This window comes from Galeopterus variegatus, unplaced genomic scaffold, assembly GCF_000696425.1.
Source record: "Galeopterus variegatus unplaced genomic scaffold, G_variegatus-3.0.2 Scaffold1571, whole genome shotgun sequence".
In the NCBI taxonomy this organism is placed as follows: Eukaryota; Metazoa; Chordata; class Mammalia; order Dermoptera; family Cynocephalidae; genus Galeopterus; species Galeopterus variegatus.
Window position 1 is genome coordinate 144,925 of NW_007727682.1, and position 21,106 is coordinate 166,030.

General features: G+C 45.7%; 2 protein-coding genes across 3 annotated transcripts in view; one reads left to right on the top strand and one right to left on the bottom strand.

The window, feature by feature from the left end:
* Positions 1–17,476, bottom strand: part of USP39 (ubiquitin specific peptidase 39) — a 54,231-nt gene extending 36,755 nt beyond the window's left edge. The window contains exons 1-7 of the mRNA XM_008577749.1: positions 17,327–17,476; positions 14,586–14,655; positions 12,925–13,019; positions 10,786–10,922; positions 9,435–9,587; positions 3,930–4,155; positions 1,156–1,233 (exon numbers count right to left, since the gene is read on the bottom strand). Coding sequence (XP_008575971.1) covers positions 1,156–1,233; positions 3,930–4,155; positions 9,435–9,587; positions 10,786–10,922; positions 12,925–13,019; positions 14,586–14,655; positions 17,327–17,342 — 775 coding nt within the window. The 5' untranslated portion in view covers positions 17,343–17,476. The remainder of the gene's footprint in view (positions 1–1,155; positions 1,234–3,929; positions 4,156–9,434; positions 9,588–10,785; positions 10,923–12,924; positions 13,020–14,585; positions 14,656–17,326) is intronic.
* Positions 17,477–18,115: 639 nt separating this feature from the next.
* LOC103594505 (chromosome unknown open reading frame, human C2orf68) lies at positions 18,116–20,199 on the top strand. 2 transcript variants are annotated; one of them, XM_008577733.1, is made up of 4 exons: positions 18,116–18,266; positions 18,339–18,457; positions 19,240–19,391; positions 19,757–20,199. In XM_008577733.1, exons 1-4 carry the CDS (start codon positions 18,160–18,162, stop codon positions 19,877–19,879), a joined length of 501 nt encoding a protein of 166 aa, XP_008575955.1. In that variant the 5' UTR covers positions 18,116–18,159; the 3' UTR covers positions 19,880–20,199. The 2 variants fall into 2 exon arrangements, with proteins under 2 accessions (XP_008575955.1, XP_008575954.1); XM_008577732.1 differs by having other exon boundaries at positions 18,132–18,457.
* The last annotated feature ends 907 nt before the right edge of the window (positions 20,200–21,106 follow it).

Here is a 21,106-nt window from a genome sequence, read left to right on the forward strand (position 1 = left end):
AGGTTGGAAAACACGTCCAAAATTTATTTCCAAATTCTAAATTTCTGAAGTAAACCAGAATCTTCTAGCTCAAGACCCAAAGCTCTCACTAAACACAGAAGTTTCCCTTTGTATATATAACACCATGGTACCTTGATAATTATTTGTTTAAATAATTATTTTATGTCTTCTCCATAAGACACCCTTTGACATTCCGACACAGGGCCTGGCCCATAGAGAAGAAGTGTGTTTGAAATGAATGATTTACAGAGCCTGGAGATACATGAATCACAAAAATTCACCAGCAAAACAGGGCACAGCCAAGAACTTTCCTTAACCATATGGTGCCTGCAAAGGAAGACAATGTCCAGCCTGAATTCAACACAAAATGAAAATGACAGACTAAGAGATGGAACAGAACAGAACCAAAGCAATGAGATGGAAAGCACAACCAGGTTCTAGAATCCTGCTAGGACCTAAGTTAGAGAAGTCAGAAGGTGATCACAGGCTGAAGACACCTAGGAGAGGGGTCAGGGCTATCTAGTGGGAAGAACACCAGGCCACAATCTCACATCAAGGCTATCAGAACACAGAAAGAAGACAAGAAAACTGCATTAGTTCTCCAAAATGACTGACCTAGCTCTGCAGCCTATAAGCTAATAGTTACAATTGGCCCTCATGAAAAACATCTAAATACTGCTAAGCAATATGGTTGCTGAGGGACAGAGGGACTACAAGTCTGAGACTGTGTAGGAGGCCAGCCTCACTCCTCCAAGTATAGACTCGGGGTGAGGAACTAGCTTTGTCTGCGTTAACCTTCAACTTACAAGTCAGGCAAACCACCCACTGAGTCCTCCTCACATTAAATCTTGCATTAGCAGGAGAGCAGGAGTCTACAACATGCTACCCAGCCCCTCGGTTTGAAACTGGGTCAGGATTTCAAGGGGCCAATTGTATCCATTCCTGCTTATTAAAAATACCATTGGGAATATAACCATCTACCAACATGAAAATATGGAGGAGGCCTATTCAGGAAGAAAATTTAGCTTGTCTACGCAATAGATACTACCGCCCTCCCCCATAAAAAGATAAACAGTTAAGAACAAAAGGATGGAAAGTTGCAAAGTTTTTAAAGGGAACAAAAAAGAGCTCCTTTTCACAAGTAACATGACTTACTCTTTTTCTTCTTCTTTGTGCCCCCCAGAGCTGAGTGCAGAGCATTCAGAAACCAAGAGAGAAAGTCGACTCCATCCCCTGGAAAAAAGGAAGGATGAAACACATTGAAGCTGTGAGGCACTGGAGTAACCAGAACCGTGCACTGGCCGGCTTGACTCCACATTCCTGCTTTTCCTCCTTCCCCTCTGACCACACGTCCCCTCCCCAGTGCATCCTGCTCTATATGGCTATTGACTACTCAAGGTCAAGCTCTTACTCTTCCAATCTTTCTTCTTTCCCTAGACCCTCTGACCCATATCAGGGCTTTCAATTATCATCTCTAACCCAAACTGGTATCTCATCATCCAGTGATGATCAAAACAAAAATAATGACCTTTGACTATCCACTCCTCCAGAGTAAACTCAGACTTCCTTCTTCCCTTCTCCAGCTTACGAAGATTCCTGTCCTGCAGGAAGGCAACTTTTCTTAGCACCAGGACTAACAAGACATCTAGAGGCACCTAGAACAGGCGTTCTCGGAAGAAGCACATGGGTAATATTCCTGATCCGGAATAAGGAGTGTCTTAAGGAGTGCTCCTTAAGGTGTCTAAGGAGCCTGCCACCCAGATATTTCTGGGACAATGGCTACTCTCTCACCAAATGAGATTTGTTTCTATTTACTTTCTCTTTGCTCGCTTACCCAGTTATAATCTCAAAGACTGTAATGTGTCTTCCTTAACTTCATTTCCCTAATCCCAAAGACCTCTGACAACTCCATAGATTGACTTTCCTTTAATTCCCTTCACACAGAATGCTTTTATGTGACAACAAAGAACTATCCCAGTAAGAAGCCCTTCAAAGGTCTAAACACTAGGCAACAAGGACCAGCCCATGGCTCACTTGGGAGAGTGTGGTGCTCATAACACCAAGGCCACAGGTTCGGATCCTATATAGGGATGGCCGGTTCGCTCACTGGCTGAGCGTGGTGCTGACAACACTAAGCCAAGGGTTAAGATCCCCTTACCAGTCATCTTTTTTAAAAATAAAAATAAATTTAAAAAATAAATAAAAAAAATAAACACGAGGCAACGAATAAACTGCTAGGTCTCACAGACTGAGGAAATTGTTTACGTGACAACATAACTCCTATACCCACCAGTGGCTATAACAAGAGAAACTGAGTAAGTTTATTATTAGGGTACCCTGATTTTTCTGCAACTCTACCACCAATTATGCCTTATCTTCCCAATGCTGTCAAAAGTGGAAAGGCCCCAATATCCACCTTCAGGCCAGGAGTCATCTCTGGAGCACTGTGAATGCTGAACTGACCCATCCACTCACGGCTCACAAAACAATCATTCTTGCAAATCTTTCATACCTTGATGCAGCCTTAACATAAGAACTTGGGACCTCAGAGAGTTGGCCGGAAACAAAAATGTCCCGATAAACAGAAAACACACTAGCCATCCTAATGGTTGGGAATTCAGTGGTCCTACACAGCACACAACCTGGCTGTCACCTGTTCAGAAGGTTGTGGTACTCAGATTAAGATTTTATTGACTATGTTGTAAACTACCAAACACCATCAAAAGCCATGCTCAAATATCTTAATAACTGCTACTTATTTGGGGATAAATCATGGGGCTTCAGGTTAATATATATTATCCATCCCAAAGTATTTATTTCCTACTACCCTAAAACCCCAAGGGTCCCTTACCTACACTTTGATTCTCCTTTACTTCTCCTTTCCTCAAAAAACTCTTAAAAGCCCCTCTTAAAGCCACTACTGAACTTCCCCACTAAGTCACTCCTCAGCCAGAATAATGTTTTTAAAACATAAATCTGATGTTACACCTTTGCTTAAAAGCCTTCATGACTCCCACTGTCATCAGGATATAATCCAGGCTCCTTACAGTGGCATATAAACTGGGCAGTCTAGTTCCTCCCTCCCACCTCCACCTCAGTTCTCTACTGATCCCTGGAATCCAAGGGTCCAGCTACCTGCAGCCTCTGTCTGTGCCGGGCACCTCCACACTTCTGCCCAGTGTCCTCTCTAACTGGAATGCCCACCTCCAACCTTGCTCCTCCTCCTCTACCTAAAACTCAGAGATCTCTTCCTCCATTCTGACCTCCAACCTACCTCCCGCATGTTCAACTAGGGGTCCTTGCTCCGTGCTCCCTCCCATTGCATACCCTGCATCCTCTATCACAGCACATAACACCCTGTGATTACCTTTTTACATAACTATCTTCCCCACTACACTGGGAGCTCCTGAAAGAGAAAAGTCATGTTTTTTATCCCCACAGCTCCAAACCCTAGCACCAAAGAATGAATGTTGAATAGGCTGATGTGGATGCTAGAGGATATCAGGTGAGATCCAGGTACAAAGAGTTACAGTGTCCACTTTCCTCACAAGGCAATAACACATTGGGTTTGGAGAGATGAAAATGGTCAAAATAGTTCAGAATACGCTGGTGTGTGGGGGACATGGCAAAATGAGAAGCACAGGTGGTGGATACTTCATAAGGGCTGGTGTCTTTCCCAGCCTCCTAGTTTTCCCTTAAGCCATATGGTTTAGTTCACCAAATAAGACAGACTTTCTACTCAGCTGGAATCTCTTGGGACTCTGAACAAGGCAGACTGACCACAGAGAAGTGAGGAACTTCACCATGCTACCTACTGGACACTCACTTCTGGCTACTATCAAGATTCACTGCAAAGTAGAAATAAACTTGTTCATCAAACCAGTTTTGTTGTCCTCTAGTCAGAGAAACACAAATGATTTGTTCCTTACCTTGTTTGGTGATCTGAAAAGTCTTCTTGCTGCAAAGGACAACAGCCTGAAGCATCTCATGGGGAGAGACATGTGCCTTGAAATTTCGAGGGTTCCAGAGTTTTCTCATCAGCTCTCCAAAACGCTGGACCAACAAAAACATGATATCCCCTGGGGGACGCTTGATGTTCTTATAATTGTCTTCTTCCAAGAAGTAGTTCCGGAGAGGAGGAACATTAGACAGAGCCTGGAAATCAAACACTCCAGTTAATCCAAAAGTCCTTTGCAGGACTACTTAGAGACAAGCTCTTCCAACTGTAGTTCTAATAGAACCCGCCTGTGATGGCCTTACAGAGTCAGAAGTAAATGGACCCTAGGAGAATCTTACCATAGCTCACATTATAGAAATATCCTTCATATTGAGTTTCATATGAAGTACAATTCTGGAGACACTTTGCTGACATATATATCACAAAGGAGTTTTTTAAAAAAGAATTCAAATCCCTATCCACTGACCGACATATTTAGTAATCTCCTTTTTTACTCTAATTATGCTTGTGATAATATTTAAATTCATAAAGTACTGAAGGCTAGAAACCCAAATACTGTTTCTTCATCATCCATTTTAGTTGGGGCAGAGATAACTATGTGAGGAACATAGTTCCCCCATCTCTCAACTCCAACTAAAATAATGTAAAAATCACCTTAATAAAATTTGATGTTTTTTATAGTAAAACCATAAAATTGCATATAAAAGTAAATGTACTCTGTTATGATGCAAAATGATCAAAAGTCCAGCGGAACAAAAAATAAATTTGACTTCATTAAGCAAAAAGATAAAAACTAGCCATATTAGCTTCAGGAAGAAACATATTCCCATTATTCTGAGCTATAAAACTGGGAGGGGTGCCATGCAACAGACCCTAAATAAAAGCACGGTGTTCCTACAGGTCCTTCCTGATGGGTTCATGAATCCTCACCAATACAGTGCTTACCATGAACACATTTCTTTGGCAAGCTAATGCATTTAGAAAGTTAAGATAGAAGGGTTTCTGTTAAATACAAGAAGTCCAGGCATCTCAGGAGAAGACAACTCAAGACACAGAGAGCACCATAACCATAATTAGGAAAGCCCCTACAAGCTTATTTCAGCTAAAGAAACAAGGACTTCCTGCTTGGAGAATAATTACTAAAAAAGAGTTACTCTCAAAAAGAGAAGAATATTGATAAAGATTATCCTGATTCTGTTCTCCATCTGTCGAGAGAGGTTGTTCTCTGGCTTCAGCAACAATACAAATAACAGTAGGCATCCTAACAGGAATTACCTAGCCTCCAGAGGGAGTACCTAGTCCATTCGACCCTGTTTCAGTGGAAACATCATCACACAGGGTTTGCTCATCAATTTACTTTTATAAATAAGAGACCTTGGGGCCAGCCTGTGGCTCACTCGGGAGAGTGTGGTGCTGATAACACCAAGGCCACGGGTTCAGATCCCATATAGGGATGGCCGGTTAGCTCAATGGGTGAGCGTGGTGCTGACAACACCAAGTCAAGGGTTAAGATCCCCTTACTGGTCATCTTTAAAAAATATATATATATATACACACACACACACACACACACATAAATAAATAAGAGACGTTCCTATAAAGAAAACTAAAATTCATCAGAAAGCCAACATTAACTACCCTAACCATATCCAAATCCTGTCTGTCCATATACACACACACACACTCATAAATAAATAAGAGACGTTCCTATAAAGAGAACTAAAATTCATCAGAAAGCCAACATTAACTACCCTAACCATATCCAAATCCTGTCTGTCCATCCTATAATAGTTTTCACAAAGCCATGAGAGGCTATAAGAGGAAAAGTCTCAAGTCTCTCTGCACCTAAGAATTTGACCTTTCCAGGGACTAGGCATAACAGCAAGAGCAGACATCAAATATAACAGCTATGGGACCTACTTCCAGTCAAGATAATGGAATAGATGGTCCCCAGAATGACTCTCTCCCACAAATCAACCAATTTACAACTATTAAAAAGCAACGACAGCCAAGCTGGGACCACTAGAGCTCAGGGGAAGAGGAGGAGAGACCTATGGAGTGCATGAAGGCAGGAGAAGCCACAATGAGAGAAAGAAAAAACCACTGTCACCATTTCAAGCCATGGCTGCTTCCAGGCTGGAGCTGCTGAGCACACAGAGCAGGAGCTGGCAAAAGCCACAGCTGTGCCCTTTGAATGGAGTTGCTTGGAGACAGCAGGGGAGAAAAGGGCCTTGGTGGCCCCCAGGCCAGCAAGACCACTAATAGGGTTCCTGTGGACCCACATAGGAATGAGGAACCACAACAACTGAAAAAAAGGAGCCACTCAGAGGCCAGTGAGTTATCACAAGGGACCAGAGCACAGCCCATCCCACGGGAAGTGTTTGCAGCACGGGCAGTGGGGGAGATGGGCCCACTGGGAAAGCACTGGGGCACAGCAAGGACAGCTGATCTGCACCCCAACCAGCACAGAACCACTCACGGGAGACTGGTTCAGGAATACAGAATTGCATGGGGTGCAGTTTGATGAAAAGACTCAGGTCCATACCAGAGTTTCTACACAACCCGGGTGCACTGGATCTCACCAGACCCGGAAATACCTATAAAGTCAACCATTAAAACCTGAGCTGCACAAAAAGCCTTCTGTACGGAATCAGCAGCAAAGCAGCAATTTAGCTCAACCACACAGCTTAAGTACTGGTCCCCACAGGAAGTTCTCCCATTTTAGAAGTAAGCAAAGGACAACAAATTAGTCCCAGTGCAGTTTCAGTGGTGGGAACAGCAAATAATCCAAAACAGAACTGAAAGAAAAAACAAAGTACCCACAACCAGAAATAAAGTTAGTAAAGGTCTCATTTCACCAAAGAACACCTATAACACCTAGAAGGAGCAGAAGTCCCCTGCGCCACCAAGCCAGAAAGGGGGAAGGGCCGGGAGCCTCAGCCATGGCACCTGGCACCTGCAACCAGTCCCAAAGGTGGGGGACAAGGGCCTCGGCCACGTTCCCCTGACACATGCTGCCAGCCCAATGATGACCACCAAGCCACGGCAATAAGGGCCCTGAGTTCCTGAGCTGGGATGATGGGTGGTGAGGGCTTTTGCCACACACCCCTGACATCTGTACTAAGCCTGACAATAACCAAGCCACCACTGGAAGCCCCCCAGTCTCCCTTGTAGGAATGAGGGGGGTGCCACAGGTCTCAATCCTGCCCCTCCTCCTTCCATCCCATTTCCTTCCCTTTTCTCCTCTCCCTGTCTCTCCCAACTACTCAGCAACATCCTAGAATGCAAAAGAATAATATTAATAAAAAAAATAATAATAAATATGCCTTTACAATGTTTTACCCACTTTTTTATGGCAAAAATATCATTTTTAAATGTTTAAAAGCCAACTTAGAGGTGGGAGAAAACTTTTGCAACATATACAACTAATAATATCTTCATTCATATTTCTTAAAGGTCAATGAGATGAACCACTGATAGGAAAATGAGCACATAAAGCCCAACAACTCATGGAAAAAAATATAAATAATCAACTTTAGAAGTGATCCAAAAATTGTAAGTTAAAATGGAGATACCTATCAAGATCAAAAAAATTTTTTTTCAATGGTAACAGTGACAATGCAAGATGAAAGAACACTCTTTTATGTTGCTGGTGGGTTTGTCAGTTGCTACAAACCCTACAGCCTAGAATATAGGCTTCAGATGCATTAATACTAGAACAGTTGATGGCTACCTAAATTATAATTCATCAGTAAAATGGAATAATATGCAATCGTTAAGAATGCTGCAGAATATTTGACTTCATAATATACCTTTAAGTTAACCACATATAAAAATACATATATATACTAGGTTACTTTAAAATAACTATGTATATTTTAAAAGCCCAGGAAATAAATACAACAAAATATAACAATGTCATAGAAATGAAAGACTATATATGGAAAGACACACTACAGCACTGGTAATAGGGGAAAAAAATATGAGATTAGTTAAATTTTATCTATCAATTGGGGAATGGCAAACTAAATCATGATGTTGCCACAGAATATTATGTATGTGTGTGTAAAAATTTAGAAAAAAGGTCTGAACACTAAATATATACTGTTAACTACCCCAGGACAGCATATTAGGGAAGGAAAGGAATAAATTCTTCATTTTATAATTTATACATTTCCCTCCAATAAGCCTATATTTATGTTTGTAATTTCTTTTTTTTAAAAGATGACTGGTAGGGCCGGCCTGTGGCTCACTCGGTAGAGTGCGGTGCTGATAACACCAAGGCCACGGGTTCGGATCCCATATAGGGATGGCTGGTTCGCTCACTGGCTGAGCGTGGTGCTGACAACACCAAGTCAAGGTCATCTTTTATTTATTTATTTATTTATTTATTTTTATTATTTTTTTTTTTAAAAAAGATGACCGGTAAGGGGCTCTTAACCCTTGACTTGGTGTTGTCAGCACCACNTCATCTTTTATTTATTTATTTATTTATTTATTTTTATTATTTTTTTTTTTAAAAGATGACCGGTAAGGGGATCTTAACCCTTGACTTGGTGTTGTCAGCACCACACTCTCCCGAGTGAGCCACAGGCCGGACCCCATGTTTGTAAATTTTGAAAATCAATTTTCTTCTTGGTCACGTGGAATTATTGTTAATTTCTTACTTATGCTTACCAACATTTTCTAATTTCTTACTAACATTTCTATAATGTGCACATATTACTGAAGTAATTAAAAAAAAAAGCTTTTAATTAAGTATAAGACAACTTCGGCTTTCTGCCTTTCCCATTCAGGATATAAGCACAGGGAGAGGTATAAGACAGCAGATAGCTAGCACAAGGCATAGCTACGGCATTAAAAAAGAAAATGCACCTACCATGTTTCTTAATTTGATATTGCCAGGCAACAGACTCTGTCCATCATTCTCTGGAAGCTCCAGAGGTTGGAAAAAGTCTCACCATTTGACAGTAGCTCCTTGAGCAGACGTAAGAATGTTCTGCTTGCTGGGCCAGCCCTGTGGCTCACTCGGGAGAGTGCGGTGCTGATAACACCAAGTCCAAGGGTTCGGATCCCACATAGGGATGGCCGGTTAGCTCACTGGGTGAGCATGGTGCTGACAACACCAAGTCAAGGGTTAAGATCCCCTTACTGGTCATCTTTTTAAAAAAAAAAAAAAGAATGTTCTGCTTGCTGCCGAATACTCAAGTGCGCTCATCAGCAGGACTCAGTGTACGGGGACCATATGACTGTACTCTTTCTTTAAATTTTATCTACCAGTTGGGGAATGGCAGTAATGTTCTGCTTGCTACAGAATACTCAAGTACGCTCATCAGCAAGACTCAGTGTATGGGGACCATATGACTGTACTCTTTCTTTAAATTTTATCTACCAGTTGGGGAATGGCAGTAATTTCTTGGCTAACACTTGTTTGCAAGCTATCCTCTGTTCCCCAGTGTTCCTCTCTTGATCCTACCTGAAGGACAGCGTTGGCATAGTCATTGGCCTTTATGTTATTCAGTCCCACGATACCTGGCAGGTAAGTAGTACCATCATATGCTCGTGACAATTTAGCTTGCTTGTCCAAGTTTCCAATCTGCTGCTTTGTGAAAGTGGGCTTCAACACGTACTGCAAAGTAAAAGAAAATTCTAAGGTGCTTTAGAGTTATAAGATATGTCTGGAACAGCAATTTCTGCCAAAAACAAAAAACACTTCAGTCAACATCCCACCACACACCCCAAAACACCCCCTATCAATAGGTATAAGGACCTAAGTAACATGGGGCAGATCTTCTTCACATTGCCAATTTACAAGAGGATCTCTGTGTTTAACCCAAAATCAATGAACTTCAGATCCTTCTTCAGACCTCAGGTCTGGTCAGCTCTATGATGAATAACTACCAGAAACTATAGGATACTCAAGTCTCTGAAGGGAGCAGGAGTCTGAGTGTCAGAAGCAACTTCAGCTAGAGCAGCACATGTACCTAGCTCACGAGCAGGAGAGCCTCCTCCCCTCTGGGTGGGACTGAGGGTCTCCATAACTCCCTGGGACTAGAGGGGCAGGATCAGAATCTTCCCAGTCACAGAACCGCAAAAGTCATAACGTCACTGTCTGGACAGAGGTCATCTTGAACTCACTTTGAAACTTTGGATTTATTCCAGTTTCTCACTCAGTAAATACTGTCCATAACTATTTTAACCTCAATTATTAATAGGCCTACAAAAGCTTTAAAAATAGCATAAGCAATATTTCAAAGACTCTGAACACCAAGCTTTCCTTAAAAAATAAACAGAGCACTCAGCACCATAAATATGCACCACTTGCTGAAAAGGAAAATAATAATAAACAGTCCAGCACTAATAAAGCCCAAGAGGACTTCCCATGCTTTCCATGTAAATACAATGAGTGTTTCTTGGCACAAGACACAAACTGGAGCCCACAGATGGGACATGCTGGCCATTCTGGCTACATCACATGTCAGAAATAGCCAGGAGCTATTATGGAGCTTGGAATCCACTCTCCCATGCCAGGCCCAATTCACATCCCTTCTCCAAAGTGTGAAGGGATGATTTATTTCACAAATGCACTTTAACTCCTCTTAGAAAGGAGCAATATTTCTTCAGTCCTAGCCCTTGATGGTAAAAGAGAAATTATAGCTACGTTGCAGATCACAGGCTGCAATTATGAATTCTGACCTCCTTAGCCAGTTTCCCTGGTTCCTCCCAAAGAGAAATAAGCCTCTCTAAGCCCAAAGGGACAGTTCCCAGGAGCCCTAGGATGACTTACAAAAGCATTAGCCCCCAAACGAGCCCTCCCAGACACAAACCGTGATATCCTCCAGCGAGGAATCGATGATCTCATAGTTGTCTGGAAGGCAGTAAAACTTGAGGGTGTGGAGGTTGAGGAAGACATGATGGCTAAACTGGACACTATGAATGTAGGCATGAGACTTCAAACCTCGGCCTGCAGGGAATGGTGAAAAGCTATAAGAGAAGGGCAGATCCTAGAAAGGCACACATTAGGTTTGTCTTTTTTTTTTTTTTTAAAGATGACCGGTAAGGGGATCTTAACCCTTCACTTGGTGTTGTCAGCACCACGCTCAGCCAGTGAGCAAACTGGCCATCCCTATATAGGATCCGAACCCGTGGCCTTGGTGTTGTCAGCACCGCACTCTCCCGAGTGAGCCACGGGGCCGGCCCCACATTAGGTTTGCTTTGCTTCCATTACTTTGTACTGGAACATGTTGTATCAGCAAAACAAAGTATTATGCCATCCATAAAATGAATCTCCCACATGAACTTCTCTCACCACAAAAATTAGCAAGAAAGAATAGCACATTAGTTACTTCATTCCCTAGATGGCATAAGACATTGGTTGGGAAAACTAGTTTCAATATTTTATATATGTATATATATACATATGCTAGCTTCATATATATGAAGGTACTCCAAAAAGTTAATGGAAACATTCATATTACCTTATTTTTCCACAAACTTTTTTTTTTTTAAAGATGACCGGTAAGGGGATCTTAACACTTGGCTTGGTGTTGTCAGCACCACGCTCAACCAGTGAGCTAACCGGCCATCCCTATACAGGATCCGAACCCATGTCCTTGGTGTTATCAGCACCACACTCTCCCAAGTGAGACACGGGCCGGCCCTCCACAAACTTTTTGAAGTACCCTTGTATCAGAAATTAGGACTATCGGGAATAGATGGACCGCAGCGCCACTCTCTCCCACAAATAAATCAAATTTACAACTTTAAAAATGTAACATCAGCCAAGTCAGGGCTACTGGAGTTCAGGGGAAGAGGAAGAGAGACCTACAGAGTTCATGAAGGCATGAGAAACTATGATGAGAGAAAGAAAAAGCTGCTCTGAGCATTTTGGGCTGCGGCTGCTTTAAGGCTCGAGCTGCTGAGCACATGGAGCAGGAGCCAGGAGAAGCCGCAGCTGTGACCTTCAGATGGAGTTACTTGGAGGCAGCAGGAGAGAAGAGGGCCTTGGAGGCCTCCAGGACAGCAAGACCGCTAATAGGGTTCCCGCGGACCCACGCAGGAGCGAGGAACCAGAACAGCTGAAAAAAGGGAGCCACTCAGAGGCTGGTGAGTCATCACAAGGGACTGGCACAGGGCCCATCCCATGGGAAGTGTTTGCAGCACGGGCGGTGGGGGAGACGTGCCCACCAAGGGAACACTGGGACACAGCAAGGACAGCTGATCTGCCCCCCAATCAGCACAGGACCACTCAGAGGAGACTGGTCAGGAATGCAGAACTGCATGGGGTGCAGTTTGATGAAAAAACTCAGGCCCAGATAAGAGATTCTACAGAACACAGATCCACCAAGTCTCTGGAGAGCCGGAAGTACCTATAAGATCATCCATTAAACCCTGAGCTGCCACAAAAAGCCTTTCCTAGGGAAACAGCAGCAAAGTACCTATTTAAACAACCACACAGCTCAAGTACTGGTTCCCACAGGAAGTTCCCCCGTGTTAGAAGCAAAGGACAAAAAATTAGTTTCGGCCCAGGCACACCAGGCCAGCACCTTGGGGCCTGCCCAGGGACCTGAGGCAAGAAGAAGGGGACTGGACCTCTCTCCCATAACCAGGGACACTGTGCCAGTACCTCAGGGCCCACCCAGGGACCCGGGTCGTATAATGTATGCTATACGAAGTTATTACGCAAGGAGCATGCCAAAAACAGCACCTCTGGGCCAACCCCACGGCTCACTCGGGAGAGTGTGGCGCTGGGAGCGCAGTGGCGCTCCTGTCACGGGTTCGGATCCTATATAGGGATGGCCAGTGCACTCGCTGGCTGAGCGCGGTGCGGACAACACCAAGCCAAGGGTTGCGATCCCCTTACCGGTCACAAAGCTTACTTCCTTTAAATTAAAAAAAAAAGTCTCTCAGGAGGAGACCTGTGACTAGCTCTGAAAACAAGTTTATGATTCATAACATTTACTTACCCTGGAAGTACTTGCCACACACCAGACAGGCATATGCATTGATATGTGAGAGGGAAATAGAACAGAGTTTCTCAAAGTCAAAATCCAGCACACTCCTAAGAGGAGAAAACAGAAAAAGAAAACAATTAATAGGAATGGATGTCCAGGAGGACACCCAAATGAAGCAGTGTTGGCTTCCTGTTGCACAATGTCACACAGCATCCTTCAGAGAATGATTCAACAATCATATATTAACCATGGAGAACGTTAATTATTCCTCACCTTTACCCACCATGCCCCAGAGCAATGCCAAGGTGTCTCCAACAATGCCAATGATCCTCTCTCTTGTTAGTACATTATTTGTAACCCCTTGAGGATCTTCCAGTGCAGTCACTATATCTGGAGTGAAAGCTACTAGTAAGACTAAAGTAACAGGGCCCCAACAGCATTCTGGGGGTAAGAAGACATAAAAAGTGAATAAATCCTTTTATAAAAGAAAAATGTGTTTTTGTCCATAAAAATAAATGAGAAGTCTAAAGAATTTTAGGGGAATACCTACAAATACCTATTTATTCAAGTACAAAGTAATGATGAGTACTGGTGAGTAATGGGCAGTAAGGGACAAAAAACTTTACCTCTGCTGAATCCACAGGTGGTAAAAGGATTTCTTCTCAAATATTAACTCTAATTATTGGTAATGATCCATAGAGCTGCACTGTCTAACAAAGGGGCCACTAGCCACACATGGCTATAGATGATTGAGTTTAAAATAATTAAAGTTAGCTCACTTGGGACAGCGTGGTGCTGATAACACCAAGGTCAGAGTTCAGATCCCAGTACTGGCCAGCCACCGAAAATAATAATAACAAAAATTAAATAAAATTTAAAATTCAACTCCTCAGTTGCACAAGCTACATGTAAAGTGCTCAATAGCCACACGTAGCTTGTGCCTACCATAATGCACAGCCCTCATAAAGAGCAATTCCTTTATTACAGAAAGTTTTTTTTTGTTTTTTTTTTTAAGAGATGACCGGTAAGGGGATCTTAACCCTTGACTTGGTGCTGTCAGCACCACGCTCAGCCAGTGAGCTAACCGGCCATCCCTATATGGGATCCGAACCCAGGGCCTTGGTGTTATCGGCACCGCACTCTCCCGAGTGAGCCACGGGCCGGCCCCAGAAAGTTCTATTAGACAGGGATATCCTCAAATATATGCTGAAAAGCACTCTAACATGCCATGTGGGAAGCAGAAAATACCATGATGAGGTAAATACCTCTGCTTTCAAACAAATTTTTATGTTTTTTTTTCTTCCTGCTAAATCCCAGGCATCTAGAATAGTACCTAGTATAGTGTGTTCAACAAATACTTAAATTTGCCACTGTTATTTTAAAGACAGTACGTATCCCATTATTCCAACACAAAAATTCAAAATGAGCTAAAAGCTCTTTATGCACGTAGCCATCCTTAAACAACATGTGCTCTGACACTTCAACAACATGCACTCTGCCACTTGAAATCAAAGGACAAAGACTAATAAACTTGGCAAGAAGCACACTTCTCTGGGCTGAAAACTTTAAAAGGAGCAAAATTTGTGAATGTGTTGTTCACTGTACCATCCAAAGAACTTTCTGCATAGATTCCACTGTTCTTTTGCTATGCTTGGCATCTCTATCCTACTGACCTGTTAATGGTATCCAGGTATGGGCAGTGGCGGCTCCTCCGGTCCTCGGAATCCACACGGCCATTCTTTGCTGAAAGGAAAATCATCACATGCTTTGAAAATGGGAAACCTGGGGCCGGCCCGGTGGCGCACTGTAGAGTGCGCCACTTGAGAGCGCACTGTAGAGTGCGCCACTTGAGAGCGCAGCGGCGCTCCCGCCGAGGGTTCGGATCCCATGTGGAGACCAATTCCCGCTCACTGGCTGAGCGCGGTGCAGGCACAACACCGAGGGTTGCGGACCCGTTGCCGGTCAGTAAAAAAAGGCAAAAAGGAAAAAAAAAAAAGAAAATGGGAAACCTGTACTCAAGGCCAACTACCAGTACAAATAAACAAACATCAAAATGGGAAAAACTAATCATAAAATGAGTTCCTACATAAGATGAGCTCTTATTTTTCAGGTGGCACATCCAAAAACGTCCAATAATGGAACAAGCCACAAACTAGAATATATTTTGTACACACATAATCAACAAAAGATTCATTTGCACATTACATAAAGAAATCCCATGAAGCATGAGAGATATCATGAGATAGACTGGCCTGTTAGCTCAGTTGGTTAGAGCATGGTGCTGATAACACCAAGGTCAAGCGTTCAATCCCTGGACCAGCCAGCCATTAAAAAAAATCGCAGAAATATCATGAATTATATCACAGGTACTAAGACAAACTGAATGTAATGCACAAATACAGTTAAGGAGAGTGTGCTTGTACATTCTTCAATTTACAACTTGCCAAGAACTGTAAACGGTCTGAGATTTTACCCTATTTGCAAGCTAACAAGTTAGCCTGCCACAGTTTCGTGGATGCTGATGGAAGACTTGCGACTACTGGGTCTGAAACAAAGGACAGTTTATTACAGCAATAGCAGCAGTCAGAATGTATAGCATCGATGTCAGTTCCCCACGTCAATTCCCACAAGGCAACATGAAAAGAACCCATGCTCACAGTGGGTTGCCTCACAGGAGAGAAACCCTGAGCTTAGAGAACCGGAATCTTTTATGACGGGTTGTGGGCTTGCCTCTCTGTAGGAGGACACCATCTGTCTTCCGAGGCTGTTCACTATGCGAACATCCTTGACAAAACAGTCTGTAGTAAAGGCAGTCAGTCTCTGGTTGCAGTATGTGCAGAAACTCGAGCGACCCATGGAGAATTCTCTCCTAACACTATTCACCTTAAGAAGTGGTACATAACCACTGCTTTAGTGCAAGTGCCTAGCGCTTAAGCTCTCGACTCAATAGGTTAATTCCAAAAATTACAGCAGGATTCCACACTTAAGTCGTTTGGTAAAAACTGAAGGAGGTTAACACCTGCAAAATAACTAGCACAGTCTGCCCCACGTTAGGCACTGGATAAAGGAAAAGTGCTGTTGTTACTATTATCGTTGTTGTTAGGAATATCACAACTACGATTAATAAGACTACCATTATCTTTATTAGAAAGCAGTCGAGTCTGGATTTCCCCCTATTCGCAAGCAGGCAAGTCGCGGAAGGTTAGAAAGAGAAAAAAGAGGCACGCTAAGGTAGAGATCGCGCCCGGCCCGGCCCCGCGCACCTCGCACCTCCCGCTCCGGCTCCGAGTCCTCATCGGCCTCACGCTCCCGCTTCACCCGCACTGCCGGGACTACTGGCGCCGGGGCCGCGCGCGCGCTCGCCGGCTCCACCTCCCGCTTTACGCGCACTGGGCTGCTCCGGGAGCTCGCCGCCTCGGGCTCCCGCTCCCGATCTCGCTCCCGCTTAATGCGACCCGAGCTGCCTCGCGACTCAGACTCACGCTTCCCGCGGGTGGAACCACGAGACTCTCGCTTGGACCGGCCAGACATCTCCACGACCGGCCGAGTCGCCCAGCGTAGACGCCAGGCACGCTCAAGCGCGCACTACGCGGCCAATCAGGAGCGGAGCTGGTATCGAGCCCGAGGCTCTCTACGAGTCACCGATGGGGACAAATCACGCTATTGCAAACTTGTGGTCTAGTACTTCCCTCACCGCTGCGTGCGCACCCTGAGAACGTTCTGTGGGCCTACTGCCACAGTATCCAGCATTTCCAGCTTAAAGAGACAGGAACATTTTGCTGGCCACGGAATTTTCTGAATAGCTGAATAAAAGAAGTTCTCATTTGGCCCCCGATCTCTTCACAATACTTTGTGCTCGGCAACCACATTCGGGAGGGCGCCTCCCCTAGTCTCCTTGCTTCGGTGACTGACGACCCTCCACAGAAAAACCAGGTGACATCCCCAAATCATCCCATCATACAGCAATATCTAAGGTCACTTTTTTTTTTTTTTTTTTTTTTTGCAGTTGGCCGGTACCTGCATTGAACTCTGGACTTTGAAGTTACCGATACCACACTCTAACCGACTAAGCTAACCGGCCAGCCGAAGCCCACGTTTAGAAGGTCCTTGGTATCAGGAAAATGCAAACGCCCTGCAGAGGCGGATTTACCATGAAGCTAAGCAAACTCTAACTTCAGGTTATTGTTTGTTTGTTTGAACAGTCGTATCGTGGCATAATTGACATACAATAAGCTGCACGTTTAAAGTGTGCCATTTGCTTAATTCTGACGTATTACACATCCATCAAGCCATCACCACAATCACGAGAAGGAACCTGTTCAGCCCTCAAAGTGTCCTCGGGCCCTCAGGGAATCCCTTTCTGTACAACTGAGGATTTTACATAAATGGGATCACACGATGTGTAGTTTCTCACCTGGCCTCTCCCTCATACGATCATCCCTGCGGTTGAGCGAATGGACAGCTCGTTCCTTTGGATTGCCACGGTGTGTTTCTCTTCTAATTATGAATTCCTGATGTTGCCTTTTTTTTAATGACTCGAAAATTACCCACGCTCAATCCCCTCCAGCACTCTGGGTGCTCCAGCAGAGACAGCTAAGACCTCGGTGCCGTGGGCGCCAAGGTGGGCCGGCCGAGGGCAGCGCGGGCCCCGGCGGGGCTGGGGCGCTGGGCCGGGAGACCCTTCGCGGAGCCGTGCGGCCGGGGGGCCGCCACAGAGTCAGCTCAGGTCACGCGGCTGGAGATGGTTTCCCAGCATCCTATCCTCCCCCCCAAAAAAGACAGGAAGCCTCCACACCCAGCGCTGAGTGGTGTTAATGGGTGACTGGCATTTTTCTGGATTTTCTGATGTCTCAGCTGTAAGGCGAAATCCTTGTTTCCTATTGACGATGTTAGAAAAAAAACAAAAGCCCCTCCCGGGCGGTGGAAGCCCCACACCCTCCCCACGCGCTCCATGAACTCCGCGCGCGGCTACGGTCGGCCAGGCCCAGATCTCTTGGGCCGGAAGTCAGAACGCGGGGCCGGAAGCCAAGTGAGGGGTGGCGCGGGTCCACCGGTGGAAGCCCCACACCCTCCCCACGCGCTCCATGAACTCCGCGCGCGGCTACGGTCGGCCAGGCCCAGCTCTCTTGGGCCGGAAGTCAGAACGCGGGGCCGGAAGCCAAGTGAGGGGTGGCGCGGGTCCACTCCGGGCTGGTGGACGGCCGTTGGGGCCGTTGAGAGGCGGCGGCCCTGCACGTAGGGCTCCGGATGGAGGCGGCGCCGGACCCCGGGCCGAGGCTCTGCTGCAAGCCTGGTGGTCGGCTGGACATGAGCCACGGCTTCGTGCACCATATCCGTCGGAACCAGATAGACCGGTACCGCCCCGCCCCGCCACCCCTGTCCAGGCCTGGCCCGGCCGTCCCTGACTCCCGCTCGGCTCCCCGCAGGGACGACTACGACAAGAAGGTGAAGCAGGCGGCCAAGGAGAAGGCGAGGAGGCGGCACACGCCCGCGCCGACGCGGCCCCGCAAGCCCGACCTGCAGGTTTACCTGCCGCGACGCCGAGGTGAGGCCGCCCGCCCAGCCTGCCTCCTCAAACCCGCGCGCTCTTCCTTTCTGCAACGCGCTCCCCTTCTCTGTAGTGGAAGAACACTTTTGTTACCCCCCAAGGCTCAGCTTACCTCGTCCCTTCCCGGAGCCTCCACCTCAACGCTTCCAAATCCGCTCAGTGATTCTCTCGGAGAACTGGGAGGGCTCATGGCCCCCATTAAGCATCACTGTTACAGAAGGGACTTGGGAGCCGGCAAGAAGTTGTTTGTCGGTTTGCCCCACCATACCGTATTTTACTATTCCGGCTACCTAGCAGGGGGAAAGTTTGGCACAGCTATAAGCCACCGGAACATAAGTGTGGAATGAATCCAGTAAATGGTCTTTGTCCTAGTTAAGAGCTTTTAGATGTTATGTATTCACTGAGTCTTCACAGAGATCTATAAGATGAGAATGATTATGTCTGTCTCACAGTCGGGAAACGCACAGAAGCATTAAATAACTTGCCTAAGATCTTAGTAAATGGCAGAGCCTGCATTTGAACCCATGCAGAGCTCTGTCCACCCTTTCACTAGCTTTCGCTAAACATATGTGCCGTTGGGTACCTACTTTGTGACAGCACTGTGCTGGCCCCAGAGCAGGGATACAAAGGTACATAAAACTGATTGATGGCACACTACACACACACACTACCCATAAGAGGATTGGGGCTTTCTTTACAGTATGTTTTCCTGCATCATCTCTGGGCAGGGGCTTCAGCAGCATCCTTCTCTTCCCTCTCACTGTGGTTCATCCTTCCAGATGGCTCTACCCGCCCAGTCAACCCAGACTATAAGGAGTCCGGTGAAAGTAGCAGTAGTGGTGGCTCCGAGCTGGAGCCCTCTGGCCATCAGCTCTTCTGCTTAGAGTACGAGGCGGACAGTGGAGAGGTCACATCAGTTATCGTGTATCAGGTACGCCTTGTGGAAACAGCTGCAACCTGAAGGTCCTGGGCTGTGGTAGAAATCACTGCCAGACCCTGAACCACTGTTTTCCTCAGGGCCAGTGGGAAGTGTCTGCTCTACATGGGAGCCTAGGACTGCTGGGCAATGTTTTCAAGCACAACTCACTCCCATCACACAGTAATTCTCAGTGGGGGAACAGGGAGGCCTTGTGGTGCCCAGTTGAGAAGCACTATTACAAGGGACATCTGGAAAATGACAACTACTGGCAAGAAGCCTTGAACCAAATGGAGTTCAGTGAGAGTGTTTAGGGACAGGGCAGGTCACTTTTCCAGAAGAGGCTAGGTCCTGAGCTTCCTGACTCTTCCTCCACGTAGGACGATGACCCAGGAAGGGTGATTGAGGAGGTGTCAGCACACACGCCTCTGGATCCTCCCATGAGAGAGGCCCTCAAGTTGCGTATCCAGGAGGAGATTGCAAAGCGCCAGAGCCGACACTGACCAAGCTGAAGGTGCTCCCTCCAGGCTGGATTCACTGTATTCAGAAGATTTCTGCCCGGGGAATTTACCCCTCTTTTAGGGGTGCCAGGAGAAGTCTGTCTGATCTTGAGCCCCGCAGAGTTGGTGCTTCCACAAGGGTGTTTACTGGGCTATACTTGGCCCACCTTGCAGACATTCTTGTATGTCAGCCCATTTTCCCAATCTAATATTCTGGAACATTTTGAGACTTTCATTTGGCTAACTTGGTGTTCTGGAAGCAGAGACTTCAGGGAGGGCCAGGGTTTATGAAGCCTCGGGCCAATATGCTGCTTTCTCACTGAGATCACATCCCATTTTCCCAATCTAATATTCTGGAACATTTTGAGACTTTCATTTGGCTAACTTGGTGTTCTGGAAGCGGAGACTTCAGGGAGGGCCAGGGTTTATGAAGCCTCGGGCCAATATGCTGCTTTCTCACTGAGATCACATGTTTGGCTGCTGCTGTTTACCCAGCTCCATGAGCCATGCTTGTCATTTTATGGTTCTTTTCTTTAGAGACTTCAGGGAGGGCCAGGGTTTATGAAGCCTCGGGCCAATATGCTGCTTTCTCACTGAGATCACATGCTTGGCTGCTGCTGTTTACCCAGCTCCATGAGCCATGCTTGTCATTTTATGGTTCTTTTCTTTCGTGCTTCTGCTCACTTCCACCTATGTTTTCCTAGACCTGTATTTTAGCTCTGTTTCTCTATTCTTGCCTTTCCCTAATCTTTTTGCCTCAGGTGTAATCCATCAGTTCTTCTCCCCCAACATGAATGCACCTCCAACTGTCCTACACTTTGGAGGTAGGAGGTTGTGGGGATTTACCTTTCTAACAAGCTCTCCAAGTAATTCTGATACCAGTAAAATGGGACACCTTCAGGGGTTTTTTGGTTTCTTTGGCAGCTGGCCTTGACCTTGGTGTTATAACACCACTCTGTAACCAACTGAGCTAACCAGCCAGCCCTGAGACCTTAGTTTTTGAAGCCTGCTTGCAAGTATATCACCCTCCCCTTCCATGCCTTTTTCAAGCTTCCAGCATGCTCCACAGCTTTGCACTGTCTAGGTGGGAGAACTAGGAAGACATCAGAGCTAAACTGCAAGGATTTCTTGTAGCAAAACCTGCCTTGGGGGCCGGCCCGTGGCTCACTCGGGAGAGTGCGGTGCTGATAACACCAAGGCCACGGGTTCGGATCCCATATAGGGATGGCC